The sequence below is a fragment of the Penicillium canariense genome, assembly GCF_028826845.1.
Source record: "Penicillium canariense strain IBT 26290 chromosome Unknown utg000008l_segment0_segment0, whole genome shotgun sequence".
NCBI lineage: Eukaryota > Fungi > Ascomycota > Eurotiomycetes > Eurotiales > Aspergillaceae > Penicillium > Penicillium canariense.
Genome location: NW_026622735.1, coordinates 615,633 through 635,558, shown reverse-complemented (window position 1 = coordinate 635,558; position 19,926 = coordinate 615,633). Strand labels below are relative to the sequence as shown.

At 44.3% G+C, this 19,926-nt stretch overlaps 6 protein-coding genes across 6 annotated transcripts; 3 read left to right on the top strand and 3 right to left on the bottom strand.

The window, feature by feature from the left end:
* Window positions 1-5,455: 5,455 nt before the first annotated feature.
* On the bottom strand, window positions 5,456-8,106 carry N7482_010226 (ubiquitin-specific protease UBP14; the record flags this gene model as incomplete). Its single annotated transcript, XM_056692350.1, has 6 exons — window positions 5,456-5,600; window positions 5,652-7,335; window positions 7,390-7,669; window positions 7,749-7,889; window positions 7,949-8,016; window positions 8,079-8,106. The coding sequence occupies 6 exons, from the start codon at window positions 8,104-8,106 to the stop codon at window positions 5,456-5,458; spliced, it is 2,346 nt and encodes a 781-aa protein (XP_056538307.1).
* Window positions 8,107-8,491: 385 nt separating this feature from the next.
* Window positions 8,492-10,625, top strand: N7482_010225 (replication factor A subunit protein RFA1; the record flags this gene model as incomplete). The annotated part of the gene is made up of 5 exons (XM_056692349.1): window positions 8,492-8,759; window positions 8,817-8,907; window positions 8,969-9,509; window positions 9,575-10,470; window positions 10,532-10,625. The coding sequence occupies 5 exons, from the start codon at window positions 8,492-8,494 to the stop codon at window positions 10,623-10,625; spliced, it is 1,890 nt and encodes a 629-aa protein (XP_056538306.1).
* Window positions 10,626-11,191: 566 nt separating this feature from the next.
* dbp3 (RNA-dependent ATPase DBP3) lies at window positions 11,192-12,817 on the top strand (the record flags this gene model as incomplete). The annotated part of the gene is made up of 2 exons (XM_056692348.1): window positions 11,192-12,564; window positions 12,661-12,817. The coding sequence occupies 2 exons, from the start codon at window positions 11,192-11,194 to the stop codon at window positions 12,815-12,817; spliced, it is 1,530 nt and encodes a 509-aa protein (XP_056538305.1).
* A 171-nt stretch (window positions 12,818-12,988) lies between these two features.
* N7482_010223 (oligosaccharide translocation protein RFT1) lies at window positions 12,989-14,657 on the bottom strand (the record flags this gene model as incomplete). Its single annotated transcript, XM_056692347.1, has 2 exons — window positions 12,989-13,841; window positions 13,900-14,657. The coding sequence occupies 2 exons, from the start codon at window positions 14,655-14,657 to the stop codon at window positions 12,989-12,991; spliced, it is 1,611 nt and encodes a 536-aa protein (XP_056538304.1).
* Window positions 14,658-15,370: 713 nt separating this feature from the next.
* Window positions 15,371-16,575, bottom strand: N7482_010222 (OST3/OST6 family protein; the record flags this gene model as incomplete). The annotated part of the gene is made up of 4 exons (XM_056692346.1): window positions 15,371-15,552; window positions 15,634-15,989; window positions 16,053-16,150; window positions 16,231-16,575. The coding sequence occupies 4 exons, from the start codon at window positions 16,573-16,575 to the stop codon at window positions 15,371-15,373; spliced, it is 981 nt and encodes a 326-aa protein (XP_056538303.1).
* Window positions 16,576-16,795: 220 nt separating this feature from the next.
* Window positions 16,796-19,820, top strand: N7482_010221 (RlmE family RNA methyltransferase; the record flags this gene model as incomplete). Its single annotated transcript, XM_056692345.1, has 8 exons — window positions 16,796-16,828; window positions 16,878-17,168; window positions 17,231-18,483; window positions 18,584-18,875; window positions 18,952-19,002; window positions 19,074-19,100; window positions 19,156-19,557; window positions 19,617-19,820. 8 exons carry the CDS (start codon window positions 16,796-16,798, stop codon window positions 19,818-19,820), a joined length of 2,553 nt encoding a protein of 850 aa, XP_056538302.1.
* Between the last annotated feature and the right edge of the window lie 106 nt (window positions 19,821-19,926).

The window sequence follows — 19,926 nt, the reverse complement described above, 5'->3', positions numbered from 1 at the left end:
TAGGCCTTTCCCTTTACCTATATATACTTGTTTTAGTAAAAATTACTTATATATCTACCTCTAATATACTAGATATCTCCTAATTATTAATTAGACTTAGGTTAAGTATTAACTAAGTAGGGAAGGATATAATACTAGGAATATCTTACCTTTTATTATTCTTAATTTCTATATTTAGTAATACTAGAGTAGATAGATTTATATATATTAATATTTAATTAGTACTATAAATTATAAAAACTTTTAAATAACTAGTAATATAGCTAGAAAAAAAGATATCTATCTAAAGATTTAATAACTATCCTAGAAAATTAATTAATTATACTATTAAACTAATACTAATAATTAATAGTTATATATAATATTATTTACCAATATTAGTTATTAAGCTTAGTAAATATAATTTAATTTTTAAATATAAATAATTTATAAAATATAAGATTTTTCTTAATTATATAAAATATTAGTTAATCTAGCTAAAAAAATAAAACTTATAAAATAAGATAGCTAGTTAGCTATCTATTATTATTTTTTAAATAATCTTATAATAGCTTAATCCTAATTATTAATAAGATATTAATTAACATAACTAATTTTATAAAAAGATTAACTATCTACTATAACATAAACTAATAAAGACTATAGCTAAAGACTATAAAAATATACTAATTAAAATAAAGTATATATTTAAAAATATATAAATCTTTCTTTTTTTATAAAAATAAGAATTAATTCTTTAGATTTATATTCTTTTATTAAATATTATTATAATAATTAATATTATAGGATTTTATTAGTATTAAAAAAAATAGTAATAAAATCTTTCTAATTTTATTTAAAAAGATTAATTAGATCTTAGAAAATAAATAATATAAATATTAGTTAGAAAAATATAAGATAAAATATATTTTTATAGTAAGATTCTAATATATTATTATTATATTAAGAATTTATTAACTATTAAATTATTTTTAAGAAAAGCCTAATCTCTAGATATTATCTACTCTATAAATAATTACAAAAAAAGTTTTAGATAACTAAGATCTGTATTCTAAAGAATCTTATTAAAGATTTATTAAAAAAAATAAAGTCTTATATATTTCTCTAATCTTAATCATAATTTAAAAGCCTAGTAAAATTTCTGACTCTAATTTTATATTAATTATTATAAACTTAATTTAATTATAAAAAAAATATTATTATTTAATCTTACTAATTAATAAGATCTTCTAATAATTAGATAAAATTAAATATTTTACTAAATTAAATATCTAGTAAGGATTTTACTAAATTTATATAGATTCTAATTTAGAGAATCTCACTATCTTCTATATATATTATAGATCTTAGAAATATATTAATATAACTATCTCTTAGCGAAATCGATTTCTTATAATATCTCAATAACTAGAGGTTCTAGGATCTCCAGACCTAGTTTAAGTTTTAATTAACTCTAGGCACTATTATTTAATACTAGTTTGATATTAGTAGTAGCGATAGTAGTTATAAGTATATCTAATTTACTATTTATATATCTATCTAGGGGTTAGAATTTTCTACCTCTGACTAGGCAATATAGATAGAAATATTAGTATTAATAGAGAGATATCTAACTAATCAGTAACTAACTTAAAAATATAGAGAAGATAGCGAGAGTAGCTATAATAATACTCTACTATATTAAAGAATCTACCTATAAAACTACTAGTACTATCTATAGCTTTATAAAGTAGGTCTATCGATATATATAAAATACCTAATAAAGCGATATATAAAGAATAGAGAGGGTTCTACTAGCGCTAGAGAAAATCTCTTATATTACTAACTATCTTACCTAGTAAATAGATACTATCGAGAAATTAGCTACTGAGATCTCTAAATTAATAAGCGCTATCTAATCTTTAATCTTTACTAATAAATTATTAGTAGCGATATAGCGAGGCTTTTATACCTAGGAGTAGCGATAGTTAGTCGCTCTAGTAGGCCTATTATCCTAGCCGAGCTTAGAGGATATATTAACTAGGGTTACTTATAGTGAGCTATAGGAAGATTAGTAGATTATTATTAAGATCTATAACGAGATAATATAGGTAACGATTTATAGTCTTTTAGATATCTTTTTATAGTATTATTTTTAAAATAACTATTATAATTTCTAATAGGCTTAATTTTCTTTAAAAAAAAGCTTTTTATTTATATTAGTACTATTTTATAAGATTTCCCCATTACTAATAATTCTTTAGTAATTAAAAAGGTTTTAATTACTAGAATAGTCTATAGTTTAGTTCTAATTTTATAAATAATTTATTATATAAAGATAATATATAGAGATAGATCTATACTATTAATAATATTATCTTAATATATAGTAACTAGGTTAAGAAGAAGATAGACTAATATCTACTCTATTTTATAAGTAATAGCTTACTAACTAGTTTAAATAATATCTATAGACTCTATTTTAAATAGAAAGATTAAGTTTAGATTAAATATTTATTTAAATATATTAAAATTAGTTTAAAAATATTTACTTTTATATCTAATAGTAACTATTTAGAATTCTTTTTTTTATCTTTTATTATTTTACTTCTAATAATAAAAAGATTTACTATTAGAAAGATACTTTTATATAGGATAGCTAATAGTAATTAGATTATTCTATCTAAATTTACTAACTTTTTTATATATTATATAGTATCTTATTAATAATAATATAACTATTTATATTATTATATAAGATTTACTAATTTAATAATATAGTTTTTTATTATTAATAGTATAATAGTTTTAAGTTAAAGATATAACTACTTAGTCTAGACTATATAGATAATATTAAGTTAATCTAAGTCCTTATTAGTATTAACCCCCCCTCCTCTATATTAGTATATTCCTATACTATTTAGCTAATTTATAAATAAAAAGGTTAATAGGGAAGAGAAGAAATAGAGATTTTAAATAAAGGCTTTTTTTAATAAGAAATCCTTTAAGTCTCTATCTGGGCTATTTTCTATTAATTTTACTATTATCTAAGGATTATTTAAAAGGGAATTCAAAAAGTAACTCATAGATATATCCTTCTATAAGAAAAGATATTCCCCTATAGGTAGCTATAAAAAGCTACCTAATTAAGGGTTTACTACTATATAAGATAATAGGAGTATAAAGAGTATATTTTATTACTATAGTAACTATATCTATCTATATAGATATAAATATAGTAAATAGGGGTAAAATAGACCTATATATAGCCTAAAATATAAGGTATAATAAGAGGTAAGATATTCCTAGTATTATAATATTCTATTGGCTATATATAATAATAACCCTCTAGCTATAGTAAGTAAGAATTAGCTATCTATTTTTATTAACTAATAAGATAAACTTTATTTAATCTTTTTATAATACTATAATTATAAATATACCTAAAATAAAGACCTAAAATTACTATAAGCCTAGTTTACGATTATCTAATCTATTATTAATAAAAAAGATATCTAACTAGGGGATATCTATAATTTTAATAAGACTAGCTTTACTATGGTCTTATATTTATATAATAGATAGTTATAAGGGCTAAATATTATAGTCGGCGAGTATTTTTATAACTAGGTAATTATAAATAGATTACTATAGTTAAAATAGTAAATACTAATAGCTATTTATTACTATCTTATATAATATTCAAAAATAAAAACTTTATTATTTCTTAGTTTAATAAATAGTTTTATCTTCTAAAAGATTAGTATATCAAGGTCTCGCTAGATAGCTAGATAACTAATAAATTAGTCTTTATTAGCTATAAAAGCTCTTTATTCTAGTAACTATGATATATATAAAAAAAGATATTAGCTATTAATTCTTAATAGCTATAGTAGCTATCTTATATCTTAATTCGACTAAATCCATACTAAAAATAATATAATACTACTTTATATATTTTTATATAGTTTATATCTCTTATAACTACTTAATATTAGGTATTTTATCTTTTTAAAATATATATATAGCTACTTTATAAGCGATCTAGCTTACTAGTTATATAATAATATCGATAAATTCGACTTTCTTAATAATTATTCCTAGATATATATAAAAGCCTTTTAACTATGGATTATTTAGGGTACTTTTATAGCTACTAGTCTTATTCTAATTAACCCTAAATAGGTACTTTCGAAGCTTAATATCTTACTAAAAATACTATTATTACTAAATAGCTAGCTAACTACTAGCGATAGCTAAAATAGCTTAAAAATACTAAAGACTATTATCTAAATAGAAAAATTAGCTTTATTAATTAAAGATCTATAGAAGTAGCGATTAAATAGCCCTCTAAGCCTAATATAAACTATTTTTAATTAGCTTATTAAGAGCTATTACGAAGCGCTTTATAATATAGTATAATATATATAAAATCGCTAACCTATATATAGGTAATAAGAAAATACACTAGAAATGTATATAGTTAAATCGTTAGATAGCTTACGAAGGAGGCTTAATAATTAAAGAGGGTTAATAGCTAGTTTATTAGCTAAATTAGCTAGTTAAAGCTAATTGGGTCGTTTCGCATAAGTAGGCCGATAAGGCTATTTAACTAGCTTAGCTAGCAACTAGGGCTCTACTAAGGTGTAGTGGGTGTAGGGGAATTAGCTATAAGATCAATCAATATAAAAATCGTCAGATATAGCTAAATTGATATATTTTAGTTAATATATTTTGATGCAAAAATCTCTAATAGGGGTGGGTGTTCCGAACGGCAGGGAATTACGTTAATCTTTACATAAACTATACATAACTCATATTTTTTTATATATTTGTCCTGTTTACAGGACCGCACAGGGGACCGGGACCGCAGTAGTGCGGTCCGGTCCCCGGTCTGGTCCGGTCCCAAGCGGTCTTTGGCGAGGTCTGAACCATATAGTGACCCTAAAGGAAGGACCAAGCCCTATATAGTGTGGCCTAGTCCCTGGTCTACTCTAGTTCCTTGTGGTACTTGGTGAGGTCCCTAATTATGGTTTTGGCGCAGTCTAGGTCTAGTCTAGACTCTAGTCCCTTGTGGTCCTTAGCAAGGTCTAAGTTTAACCATCAAATACTGGTCCCATTTTTCTTTTATCACTTGCTACAAACTCATGGGTATATTGTAATATATTTTCCAGAAAACCCCGCAATAATTGTTGCGATATCATAAATGGACCACATGATTGTGAATTGGGTTAGGACGACACTCCTAGCTACTAGAGCTGACATAGCCAGGACAAATACACATTATTGTGCACGTTGTTATCCTGTAAAAGGAATACTAGAGGATATCCTTGAAATGAATATTTATACTATCCTGGGGGGAAACAGATCCTCCCTTTGATTGTAAATCTTCATGTGAACCATGATGATATTGTATATAAAGAGGGCTCAAAAACCCCAAAGCCTTAATTCTAGGTGAAGATGACCGAAAGACTGTCTAAGCACGAGTGAAAAAATACATATAGGCAGTCTTCTTCATGTCCTCAATTTTCTCGCACTTCACAACCTTCTCGTCATTAAACAGTACCCACGATGGAGAGGTTTCGCCCTTCAGGGTCTTGCGGATGAAAGCCACATAATGACTAAGGCATGTTAGCTCGAAACGGGTTATTCAAGGGCATGGAATTCCTCACCCTGCATGGACGGATGTGCCTTTATGACAGACAATTGACCGGAGTCGGTACTGGGCTGGCAAGGTATCGTAGCCAATTGGGCCTTGACGAGCTTGAACATCATCATTCTCAGCATGACTCTCCTCCATTTCATCATCGTCTGGATGACTGAAAACCCAATCTAATGCCCGGTTGACATCGCCATCCGTCGCTGCAAGAGCCCGTCGAGCACGAGGGACCTCGATTCCCATCTCGCCTAGCTGGGCAATCTTTGACTCATCTTGTTGCATATCCTCTGGGCGGCCTGCAGAATGATCCAACACGATGGGTTTGTCAATATCCGGATCCTCCATATGAGCGAAAAGCCAATTCATCGCGGCCTCCGGGTCAGAATTGCCAGTTGCATGGAGGGCCTTCTCACATCTGGGTGCGGGGAAACCCATACTCAGGAGCTGATCAAGAACTTCGCGATTGGGAATAAATGATGTCGTTTCCGTGCGCTCTGGAAGTAGCTCTTCGTTTGGATCATGCTCTCCGGCCAGATATGGCCCAAAGTCAAGTGGTTGGTCGCCAACGACTACCGGGATATCCAACTTTGTAGGTACCCACTTGACAAGTTCGAAGCGACGAGCATTGATAGTAAGCTCCTGGGGTAGGGTCTTGAAAGCAGACCGTTTAGAAAACCCATCTTGGCTCTCACATCCAGGGCAAGTGAGTTCAACGATCTCATCTGCTGTAAATATGTCCAGGCATTCGGACAAGGTCACCGATTCAAACTGATCTGCCTCACCCGGAACGCGGCGCGCAGGCACTGCAACGGAAATGTTGTCTTGTTCATCCACTTTGTAACGAACCTTCCTACAGTTGAGACACTGAAGGCGTTGTTCAATTTCGAATCGAAAGTGTTGAACGGGGTTGACCTGGTTGCCGACGTGTTTTGAAAGACTGACGGACTTAAACAGATGCAACAGAAATTCAAAGGCATCCTGTTGTCTCATCGTAGAAAACTCTTCATGGCCCTGGCCGATAAGATATTTGAACATAGATGGTGCCAATCCTTTCTGGTGAGGGGGAAGAGGGGCCTCTGATGTAGCGGCGGATGCAATAGCGCGGGGGTCTGGTTGAGAGTACCGACCAGAGAGGAGGCCATCTGCAAGTTTCCTCAACTGGGTTTCTAGATCCTGCGCTGGGGCTTGACACAATGGTGGTTCTTCGGAGGGGTGGTAGTATCGGCTCTGGAAGCCTTCGGTAGAGAAAATGCACTGCATAACACTAGAAAGATAGCAGCTGTTTCCCAGGTTGGCCAAGCCGGTAAACCCGGGACCGAAGACTGGTACGAGCTCACGGCCATCCTCCGTGGTCATGGAGAAGTCCCATGTAAGGTTATGTTCGACCTGCATCTCCATCAAGCTTTTCTCCGTCTTTTCGCGTCCAGCCAAGTAGATACCCCAATGAGCAAGATGATTGGCAAGCTCTGGGTCTGTCCGTTCCTCGTTGCATTTATAACAGTAGACATCGGCAGAGCCCTCTGCTGTAATCGAACCCAATTTGACAGCAACGGCGTGTGATGTGGCATCAGCATGGGCGAGAGCGTGCGAATTTCCCCGGGTTCCCCCAAACTGGCTCCGCCCACATGCAGTATTACCACATTCCAGACAAAGCCAGAGGTTTTCATTCAAGTCACATGCTGAGCACTGGCTAGAGTCTGCATAGATTAATAAGCATCTTGCCTCACTCCTGGGTCAAAATGGGTTGATACCTTTGGATGTGGCATCTGCAACATCCTGTTGCGTCAAACACAGAGTATGTTCACAAGGTACAAACTCCTGCTCCCAGGCCTTGATTTCTTCCCGCTTAGAGAAAGTCATTGCAGTCATGATGCCCTCAATGACCGTGGGTAGGTTCCCAGTTGTTTTGTCCACACCTTCCCGAGGGCATGAATAGCATACTACCGATGTCACAATATTATAACGATCGTCTTCCGTCTCGGCAGCAATTGCAAGTTTCGAAATTTTGGGTGGAGGCTCATCGCGCTGCAGCTGTATGAGCGAAACGTAGACAATATATCATGCTAGTAGGGTGGGAAGCGGGGGAAGGAAGACGGGAGTTCCGCATTACCTGAACTTGCTTTGGAGTTCGTCGAATGTTCAAAGCTAGCGAGTGTCCATAGCGCTTGAAATGAAGTAAGGCATGGTCCCTATCGCCAGCGCAGCCCCCATTGAAGCAATGGAGGCACACATTCAGACCAGCTTCATTGTCCTAAAAAAGTTACTACCAGACGGATTAGGGATTAGAATATGTAGACCAAAGGCACCTACGATTGAATCAAAGCACTGGGTGCAATCCTCTCGATAGACAGCCTGGGAAGGCCCTGGCGGGCTGAGATCTATTTTCCATCATCAGCAAGTCACTTCCGTGAAGGTCTGCACTCTGCCCCCGCTCACCAACCTGAAGCTCCCGAATGGACACAGGCCATATTGGAGGGTCAATGACCGAGAGTCAGGAATTTATCGGTAGGGATGAACTTGATGACGGGGAACAGGAGAAGGGAAATGAAGCGAGAGAGGCGAGCCAAAGCACAAGCCAAAGCAAAGCAAAGCAAAGCAAGGTCAAGCAGGAAGCTGCCGACGTGGGGCAACGGATTACATAATGACGTGGGGTTGGCTGCCTGAGAGACACCCCATGTGTCACGTGGACACCCACTTTACGCGTTATTCTCTGCTTTATTGAGGACGCGTCGCGGGTCACCCTTTGACCACCCAGCCGAAGTGCATTTTCATCAACCCCCTTCCCCCGCAGCTGTCTTTTTCTGTGACACATCTAAGGCCCGTGGAAATTCTTCAAGAACAACAGCTGCAACCATGGCGTCAGATGCAGCCGCGCAGGTCACTGTTGGGGCCCTCAGGTACGTCCCTCGACGCCTCGATGGCGGACTTGCGGCGAGAACCCTTCCAAATGAGCTAACCTCCGAAATAAGTGCAATATTCGATGATACCAAGCCCCAGGCGCGCGAACCAATCGTTCAGTGCGTTCAAGTCAAGCCACTTCCTCCTCAGCCAAATCACCCAGAGCGTTACCGGGCCGTCTTCAGTGACATTGCCAACTATGTTCAAACCATGCTTGCCACCCGTAAGTCAAGTCAAGTCCACCTTGTCCTTGAGTTTGGCAGTTAACAATCTTTTAAAGAGGCCAACCATGTGGTGACGGATGGATCACTGCGAAAGGGATGCTTTGTTCGCCTGAAGTCCTTTCAAGCGAATTCGGTCAAGGGCAAAAAGTAGGTGTGATTCGGGACCCAATCCAGAGCCCTGCTCTATATACTGACCAGCTACGTACAGGATTCTGATCATTCTTGATTTGGAGGTCTTGAAAGAACTAGGTGAGGCCGAGAAGATTGGAGAGCCCAAGCCTCTGGAAATCAAGGCCGATGATGAGGAGAAGACTCAACCAACCACAATTTCCAGCAATGGATTCTATGGATCCAAGCCCCCCGCTGCACCAGCACAGCAACCCAATCGAGCCCAATCTACGCGTGGCCCCTCGTCTTCTGCCCATGCCACCATCTATCCAATTGAGGCTATCTCTCCGTACTCCAACAAGTGGACGATCAAAGCCCGCTGCACGAGCAAATCAAACATCAAAACTTGGCATAACAAGAATGGCGAGGGAAAGCTTTTCAGTGTAAACCTGCTCGATGATAGCGGTGAGATTCGGGCTACTGGATTCAATGACCAGTGCGACATGCTGTACGATCTGTTCCAGGAAGGCAGTGTGTACTACATCTCCAGCCCATGCCGAGTTCAGATTGCCAAGAAGCAGTTCACGAACCTCAACAATGATTATGAACTTACTTTCGAACGGGACACCTTGGTAGAGAAGGTAAGAACATCACAATGCTAAGCAGCCAACCACAAGACTTATCAGCTCACCAATGTGTCTAATAGGCGGAGGATCAAAACGATGTCCCTCAAATCCGCTTCAATTTCACCACCATAGGTGATCTGCAGTCGGTGGAGAAAGACACCACCACCGATGTGATTGGTATTCTGAAAGATATTGGCGAGACATCTCAAATCGTGTCAAAGGGGACCGGCAAACCCTACGACAAGCGTGAACTCAACTTGGTCGACAACACTGGATTCTCCGTTCGCTTGACTATCTGGGGTGCTAGTGCGGTCAACTTCAATGTGTCCCCGGAGTCTGTTGTCGCTTTCAAGGGGGTGAAGGTCTCGGACTTTGGTGGACGGAGTTTGAGCTTGCTGAGTTCCGGTTCAATGGCCGTTGATCCTGACATCGGAGAGGCCCACCGACTGAAAGGTTGGTATGATGCACAGGGAAGAACAGAGGTGTTCACTTCCCATGCGACGCTATCCGGTGCTACCAACTCTAACATGAAATCGGACCCATTCAAAACTATTGCGCAGGTCCGCGAGGAACAGCTGGGCATGTCTGACCAGGTAGACTACTTCTCTCTCAAGGCAACAGTTGTCTTCATTCGACAGGAATCCACCTGGTGCTACCCGGCCTGTCTCTCAGAAGGATGCAACAAAAAGGTGACTGAGCTGGATTCTGGCTGGCGATGTGAAATGTGCGAAAAGACCCACCCCCGGCCAGAGTATCGGTACATCATGCCGATCAGTGTCAGTGATCATACGGGCCAGCTCTGGCTCAGCTGTTTCGATGACACTGGTCGACTAATTATGGGCACTTCTGCTGATAACCTCATGCAACTCCGGGAGAATAATAACGCTGCGTTCCAAGAGGTGTTCCACGAGGCTAATTGTCGAACTTGGAGCTTCCGATGCCGGGCCAAGATCGATACATTTGGCGAACAGCAACGGTAAGCAAGCACGCTGACCACGCCCTGACTTTGTGGACCCACCAAGCTGACGGCAATCCAGGGTTCGATACCAGGTGTCTTCCGCCAGGGCTATCAACTATTCCGAAGAAGCTTCTCGTCTAGCGGAGATTATCAGCTCCTACACCCTGGATTAGCAGGCCCCGGCATACCTGTTGACTTGACTTGACATTTCCTATCTGATTGAATTCTAACCTCTACCTAGTCCTCTGGAGGTGTTCAGGTGTCTACCATATCATATTGTTATTATGCGAACCAGAATTCGTTGCTGTTCCACTTGGCACTGAGATTGCCTACGATTCATTGCCACTTTAGTCTCACTAGCCTGGTTGTCAGTCTTTGCTCCTGTATCGTAGCCTATGTATGTGGAGCAAATAGAGAACAAATGAGTTTCTACGTACTTCCAAAATGGCATTGATGCGTACTTCCACTAGTTCAGGGTCTATTGTTGGCTTATAGGGTCTAACAAGATTGGATGGAGCCCACATGCTAGCCCGTCGGAGAGGAAGGATTAGGCGGTACTGGCGGTGAGTATAGGCAGTACATTTTTTCTCCCTTAATTTTCGTTTCCGCCCGAGTTTTCGCATTCGGCACTTGACACTTGAGAAGGCTTCTTTCCCATTCTAGCTGTCCTTTGAAAACTACTATTGCCCAGGCTCGGAGTCTGTTTTTTCTCCAAGGCTCGGCCACAAATTCATTCATCATGGCCAAACGTAGCCACCATGCTGAGCCAACAGAGCTGCGGCCAACAAAAAAGTCCAAGTCCGACGACAAGCACTCGGCATCCAAGGACAAAAAGAAAAGAAGGAACAAGAAGAGTAGCTCAGACAAGGAGAATGCCAGCTCATTGATTGAGCAGACCGGATATTCGCAGGTTTCGGGGCTCACCGATCTTGCGCAATCCCAGATCGATCAGTTCCTCGAGGAGAATACCATTAAGATCACCGATTCTTCCGCCGACGCCGTGCAGCTTCGACCGATTATTTCATTCGATTATCTACCGCCCTGCAATGAGGATCTATATGCTCCTTTGAAGTCATTCCCCGCCCCGACGCCGATCCAAGCCGCCACCTGGCCGCTTCTCTTCGCCGGTCGTGATGTGATCGGTATTGCAGAGACTGGCAGCGGCAAGACCTTAGGTTTTGGCTTGCCATGCCTCAAGAAATTGTTGGATTCCAAGCGGAACAAGAAGCCTTGCCACCCCGCTGCAGTGATCATCTCGCCCACCCGCGAGCTGGCGATGCAAATCTATGACCAACTCGCTAAGTTTGCCGATGCGGCCAAGGCTGGCGTGGTATGTATATATGGAGGCGTGAGGAAGGATGAGCAACGCGAGGCGCTCAAGACGGCCGCAATTGTGGTGGCGACCCCTGGTCGTTTGAAGGATCTCCAGAATGACGAATCTGTCAACCTTGGGAAGGTCAAATACCTGGTTTTGGACGAGGCTGATCGCATGCTGGACAAGGGGTTTGAGCAAGATATCAAGGATATCATTCAGCCCATGCCGGTCTCCAGCAGACAAACAGTCATGTTCACGGCGACATGGCCCCCATCGGTCCGGGAGCTGGCTGCCACTTTCATGAGCTCGCCGGTGACGGTGACCATTGGCGGAGATCCTTCTGCGGATCCCCGAGCCAATACTAGGATCAAGCAAGAGGTTGAGGTTGTGGATCCGCGGGATAAAGAAGGACGGCTCATCCAGCTACTCAATCGGTCTCAAAGAGCCCAGAATCCCGACAAAGTCCTGGTCTTCTGTCTATACAAAAAGGAGGCGATGCGGGTCGAAAGACTCATCAAGACGAAAGGCTTCAGGGTCGCCGGAATTCACGGTGATCTGAACCAAGCAGATCGATTCCGGAATCTGGAGGCCTTCAAGACGGGCAGTGCCACCGTGCTGGTCGCAACTGACGTGGCGGCCCGAGGCCTGGACATCCCTGCGGTGAAATTGGTGATCAATGTCACCTTTCCCTTGACGGTGGAGGACTACGTGCATCGCATCGGACGAACCGGGCGAGCTGGAGCGGAGGGTCATGCCATTACTCTATTCACCGAGCAAGACAAGGGACTTTCTGGCGGGTAAGTGACACCTCCCAGGGGGGACTCCCCCCGCGAAAAAGAGATGATACATGTCTTTTTCTTCTTTTTTCCTGAGCTTCGTACTGACGTGAACAGTCTCATCAATGTCCTCAAGGCTGCGAAACAGGATGTGCCAGAGTCCTTGTTGAAGTTTGGCACCACAGTCAAGAAGAAGCAGCATGACGCATACGGGGCATTCTTCAAAGACATTGGCACAGACAAGAAGGCGACAAAGATTACGTTTGATGACTGAGATGGGTGTTGCAGATAAAATATCTATTCGTATTTGGCTCCTTTTGTGCGGGAAGATATGACTGGCCGCAATTTCGTCAGCTGTCCTGCGATGTACTCTTTTTCCATATAGAGCCTGTTATTGATTTAGTTTCTAGACCCGGTGTCCGCAAGAGCAGGCAATTGATCTGACTTACATTAAAAGACCATAGACACCACAGAATGAAATGGCAGGCATGATACCCCCACTTAGCTCTGACAATCCCTGCTTGGCCACGACCGTGGTTGCAATAGCTCCAATGATGTAACTAGTAGGGCGCATGCGCACTTCTCCGCCACCTAGGCCAATTCCGTGCCGGTGGAGATAGGTTCGAATGTAGGTATAGCTCCACAGAGTTCGGACTGCCATGTTCACCATGTTGGCCAAGACAAGCCCATATGCACCCATGGAACCTACTTCCAGGAACACGTAGGTCGCCAGGGCGTAACATGCAGAGAAGCCGCCCATCCAGAAGGTTTGATTCCGAATATCCCGTGAATTGGCCGCTGATGACACAAATGCTTCCGTGATGCCATTGAACGCCAGGAATGGAATATAGTAACAATAGAGGGACAGCAGATCGCCCACTTTGGTTGATGCCCACTGCTGGCCACCCAAAATACGAAGCACATGCGGAACCATCAAAGGACCCAGTGGAAATATAAGGAGCGAAAGGAGTTGATAGGCATGAAGAATGTCGATCAAATGCCTTTTGGCAGCTCGGACTTGGGTGTCATTCCGTTTGCCGTTATCGTCCGGGCTGAGCAGTGTCGAGAACAGATTTCGGCTGCTTTCTTCGAGGGGCTGGAATATGATGCGAGCAACAAGACCGCCGTAATTGGCCGCTAACGAGTAAATGCCTTGGTCTTCCAAGGTAGACATGGCGGCGAGCATCATTGAATCACCCTGAGTGAGAAGATGCTTCACCAGGGATTGGAAAAAGACACTCGCGGCAAGCGATGTCAAGTGACGAGAGAATCGACCCCAAAGGTATTCCGAGGTATCCCTGGGAATGGTTAATGATGGTCTGAATCCATGTGCCTGGAACAGGAGGACAGTCTTACCTAGATGGTATCCTGGTGAGAAGAAACGCGAACTGCCTCTCGCTTGTTCCTCGGAGCATGGACCAACAGTAGCCGAAGAGGAGAGCAATGGAATAGCTCAAGTGGCCCAGGGCGAAGGGTAAAGCACCGACGGGCTGATTGAGGCGAGAAGCACATAGGAAGGTCGAACACGTCGTCAGACTTCGAAGAAATGCCGCTGGCATTTCGACGGCGGCTCGTTTCTCATACCACATGCGCTGCTGAATGACGGCGAAAAATGGTTCTATACAGAGTTCCAAGAAGGAGGCCAATCCTGTGACAGCCACACTTGTTTGGAAGAAAGGGGTATCTGCTGCCTGCGTTGGCGCGAGATACTGATAAAGCAAGGTCAATATAATCGTGAAGGGTAACCCGAGACACAGGCTTAGATAGGACACGTTCACCACCGATTGGGAGGCAATTGAGAGCTGGTCTAGCGGGGAAGTTGGTCCCGACTTCGTATGTTCCTTCCTGCCCAGAGACGGTGCTGGCGCTGGCGTCAGGGGTTGTCTTTGGATAGCTATCCGGATGCTTTCCCTGGAGAAATACAGGATCGTTACTTGGTAAAGCTCCAGTTGAGCGGCGATACCCAGCACGATCGGCGACATCGTACGTAAGATCAATTGGTTCGAGGTGAAGGTGAAGGTCCTTGACGCCAGTTGGATCATGATCAAGAACGTTGTGCCTGTGGCAGATGAGGCCAGCATGCTGCCCATGCGGGCGTCGGTAGGTTGAGACATGACGATCGAGGCGAGAAGTTAACTCCACTCTCGTCCACCTCCGCGCGCTGTCTTGCGACTAACAAAACTGCCACCAAGGGAAGCCTCTGTGGGTGTAAGTGAGAGGTCTAGCGGAGCTACGAAGAGCTAGCGGTTGGAGGGTGGTTCAGTTGCTGAGGGCGGTCAAAAGATGCAAATGGGGGAAATCATTGATCGTGATGAATCGCCCGAATCTTCCACTGCATCCTTGCTGAATGGTATACTACTCAGATTGGTATAATACACTTAACTCATAATACTACGAGATACCCACGCATTGGAGATTCAGTAGAGACGCCTCTAATATTCTTGCTAGCATAGTACCCTGCAGCCCCGAAGGGAGAAGGGTGGCCGCAATGATTCCATGGATTTGTGTCGATCTGCGGTTGATCATTACAAAAATCAAGTAGGCAGAGAAGGGTTCTGAACAGATGCAACATGATCATTGCATTGGTCTACGAGTGTACAGGAGTGGAATACAGGATGTCGCCGGCGACAAGGAGAAGCCTGGAGACCAGTAGTCGGACGATGGCACCTCTCTTTTCTGAAAGAAGCCAGCCCAACCCCAGATTGTGCGGCATTGTTGGTACGTTCGGCACATTTGGGAAGTACATGAGTTGGGCTGTTTGCTGCGGAGAACATTCCGCTGTGACGAACCCCCTGGGGCGCGCGGGGAGGTGGGGTGCGATTGATCTTTAGAACGGGGGTAGGTAGAAAGGATAGCCACCATTCTTGGTCTTGAACACACTGAGGAGAAGGCTGTACGTCCCGAAAAGAACGCCAGCCCAGATCAAGACTGCCAATTGCTGTCCCTTGACATCCTCCATGCGCGGAACCTTCAGTGCGAGGGCAATGGTCGCAAACGAGAGGACAGCATCTATGTAGAATTGGGATTAGAATCGAGAACGTGGCGTGGATTGACCCACGAGAAGGAAAGGGTGGAAAGGGTTTGTCTTACATATGGCAGCCACAATCTGTGTCTCCAGGCCAAACTGGTTCTGGAATCCGCCCGCAAAGTAGCTGATGCCACCTTTGCCATCTCCAGCCACATATGGAACTTTCCGGATATGATTGAACATTTGACCGCTCGTGAATAGAAGAATGGCGATCAGACTGACGGCGGCCCAGAGGTTGCGGTTCTGAATAATAGGTAGCACGTAGGGCGATATGACTGTGAAGAGCGTGACGGCGGCCATCAAGATTGTGATCGCCGAGACGATGCGCATATAGTTGACGGGTCGAACCAAGGGAGGCTTAGGGCCATCAGGCAAGTGACGATTGATCCAGGAATAAAGTTGATCGGCGGAAATTGGCCTGGAAATGAGAGAATAGATGAGTGGACGGTGCTTGAATCATAAACCTGAGCTTCTCACTTACCCCGTGAAGTCAAACCTCACAGGCTCGGATTCCACCTTGGCGAAAGGTCCCACAGTAGGAGGGAAGAGCAGGATGACGGGGGCAGTTTGGAGCATGAGCTATTTTGAGTGTTCGAGGGTTGAGTCAGCCATTGGGTTCATCGTTCGTTGTGCGGTAGGGTTCCCAGAAGGGGTCACACCTTTTGGAATACAGTCTTGCCCTGATCGAAATCCAGAGTCCCAAAGACCATCTTCAACCCATCCGGCTTGTTGCCTTTGTTCCAGCTCCGGGCAATGAGGTCCCATTCGGGATCAAATTCACGACACATGAGGCAGCCATAGCGGGCATCCATGGCAGTCAGAATGACGGCCGCATAGTAGTCTCGGGGGCCATTCGTGAGCTCTTCGAAGGCGGCATTGTCCAGATCAACCGGGCCTGATCGCGAGAGGGATTGATATTTCTGGAACTTGTCTTGCGAAGGCTTCGCGGCGAGGACGCCGGGGATGACCGAGCCAAGCAGGAACAGAGCGGACCAGAGCTTCATGTTGGCATGACAGGAGTAGGAGAAGATGGGGAGCTTGGGTCCGCAACTGCAGCTCTTCCGTTGCGGACGGAGTGCAAGGTGTCCCCAAGGGGTTACGTAAGGGCCGCCCCGCCCAAAACACCGGGGGACGCGTTCCTCCGCAGTCGACGAATGGGCGCATGGTGAGAGCGCGCAAAATAGCTACCGTTCTCGTGTGATTGTTGAAGAACTCGGACGCACCATGGCAGGGGCTACCGAAGCGTCGCTGCTGGATGTACGTCGCTTATTCTTCTGGACTAGATCCTCCGGACTGACTGATCTAGTGCGAGATGTCCATCAAGACTGCGCGTCTTGAAAAGCAATATGAAAAGGCGATTGCGGACTCGGCGCGTCTGCTGGATACGGAGCGAGACCGTGTGAGGCGGATGGAACATCTGCTTCTCCAATTCGATCGCGACGCTTTGTGGTCACAGCTCGACCAGGCCAATGAGCGATTACTTGGGTTTACACGGGTCCAGTCCGAGGCACGTCTTCAATTGGATGAAGCCTTCCAGGAAATTGATCGCCTAGATCAGTATGTGCAGGCTTCGTCAAGCGAGATCGAGAGGCTGAAGGTGAGCGATTACCTGTTCCAAGATCTGTTATCATAAGGGGGTGCGAGTCTGATTTCTGACAGGAGGAGCTTGCAACACTCCATAATACGTCACGCGGCTACAGTACGCTTCTCACCGAGAAGCTTCATCTCTCACGAGAGCTATCAAATCTCAAATCCGAACTGGAGCGGCTGCAAACGCAGGATTCCTCCCAACAGGCGATGGTGGCTGAGAAACACGCGATGGAGCGACAACTCAATTCATTAGAGCTTCAGCTCGAAAATGAGAAGCATTCTCACGAACGCACGCGTGCGAAGAGCTCCGCACAAGCGGCACAGATCACCACTCTCACATGCAAGATCGAAGAGCTCCAAAGTGACGTCACAAGGGAACAACGAGCAAAGCAACAGCACGAACGAGATGGCAAGCAACAGAATGCGGGATGGGAAAAAGAGCGATCGGTACTTGAGGGGAAGCTCGAAACGCTGCGTGGGCAACTCCGGTCGACTAAGGACAAGCTCCAGGAAGCCCAGCACGATTTGCAGCAACGACGCAGCAACATCCGCGGTAGCGAAGGGGATGGCGCTGAACCACGATCGCGAATGGTTCCCCTCCAACGTCCCGGCCCCAGCGCAGACCCCTATGGCGGCGTGACCATTGCTACCCCAGGAGCGGTGCGGGTGCAAGAGAAGCCAAAGAGGCAATCCGCGCTGCCGGGCGACAAATCCGCATTTTCCATCACCCCGTTCTTGAACCGCACTGGTGCCGCCCCTCGCGATACCTCAATGAGCTCTGATGTGGACGAAGAGGAAATTGAACAGGCAGTGAAGGAAAGCCATACATCAATGCGAAAGCCCGGTGGCGCCGATGACCCGAGTGACCCAGAACTATCCCCGAGCGACTCAGCAGGCCCAACCCGCGCGCTCACCAAGGCGAAAGCTGGTAAGACGAAGCCACTCGCACGAGTGGGACCACCTGCAGCATCGAAAGTAGCAAAGGAATCGAAACAGCATCTCAGTCACCCTGTCAGGAATATTCCTCTTGCGGAGCCCGAGGATCAACTACATGATGGGCTGGCGGAACAAGGTCCGGCGAAAGCAAAGAGGCGGAAACTTGGGTCTCAGCGGGAGCGCAATCTGTTCGAGGACGAAGACGAGAATGAGGATATACCTGACCTCCGTAAACCGGGACGGAAGTTGACTCTCGGAGCCGGGCGCAGCTCGGTGCTCGCTGCACCATTGTCTAGTGCTGCATCGGGTGGGGATCGATTAGCTCGCGGTGGAGGGTTCGGCGCGGCCGTGGGATTCTCGCCCTTGAAGCGAGACCGAATGCGATAGTAATACATCATGAATCCCACATCAATCTTAACCTTAATCCTATTCTCAATATGATTACTGCTCTCTCTCGTGCCCTGTACATCACCCTAGATCCCGTAGCGCGTTGGGAGCTCGCCAAGTGGAGAGAGTCTCCGCGTCGCGTGCCGGTCGTTTCTGCCGGCAGAACACCTTTCCTTCTTCCTCCGCGAAAGCTCGTCCTCCTCTCTCCAGCTACTACGTCATGTTTACATTCTCTTCGGCCCAGCCTCGAGCTGTCTGGGGCTTGGGGCTGTTTGGCCAGATCCGTCAAGCATCGTCGAAGCGCTGGCAGGCTCGGCAGCATAAGGATCAATTCACGAGAGAGGCGACAGTGCAAGGCCTGAAAAGCCGAGCTGCGTTCAAGCTGTTGCAGGTACTATGACATCCCCACAAGGATCTAATAATATCTTGCTTCCCCCACAGGAACCAAGGAACTCTGACAGGTGTAGATCGATGAAAAATACCGGATTTTCAGGAGTGGACAAACTGTTGTCGACTTGGTATGCTTGTCGCTCACCGTGTTGGTAAGAGGGGGGGGACCCAGGCTAATCTATCATTCTTGACCCCCTAGGGCTATGCACCAGGGTCATGGTCACAAGTAGGTTGATGTACGCCCGCCTGATGAATCTTTGAGTATTAAATCGATATCCCAGGTAGCCGCGAGTCGGACTCAGCCCAACGGCCGGGTCCTTGGCGTGGATATCATCCCGGCGCAACCACCCAAAGGAGTTTCCACCATTCAGGGGAACTTCCTGGCGCCCCAAGTCCAAGCATATATCCAAGAGTTCTTGCGCAACCCTAATAGGGGTCGACCTCGGCAGGCCGGGGCCATCGATGACGCCAATCCCAGTCTGCTCGAGCCAGCCAGCAATGCCGACGCCGATGCAGCACGAACTGCCGATGAAAGACAGGAAAGGACGGTGGACGTGGTTCTCAGCGATATGTCTGCTCCCTGGCACCAGACGTCCGGTTTCTGGAAACGAAGTCTAAGTAATCCCTATAACAGGATGATGAACACCAGTGGAAATAACTTCCGAGATCATGCGGGTAGTATGGTATGAGCTCCGCACGGCCACCTTAGTGCACATGAAACTGTACTAATCTATCCGGATAGGACCTCTGTCACTCTGCTTTACGCTTCAGTTCGGACGTCCTCAAGGCAGGTGGGCATTTTGTCTGCAAATTCTACCAAGGAGCAGAAGACAAGGAGTTGGAGAAACAGCTGAAAGACTTATTTCAGAAGGTCCATCGACTCAAGCCCGAGTCATCCCGCAGCGTCCGCCTTGTCTTTTCCCAGGCACCACTGGCTATTAGCTAACGCAATTGACAGGAATCCAAAGAGGCCTTTTTCGTTGGTCTCGAACGCAAACCATGAATGAAACCGAATTCACCTGGCGCCAACCAAACCCCAACAGATTTCAAAT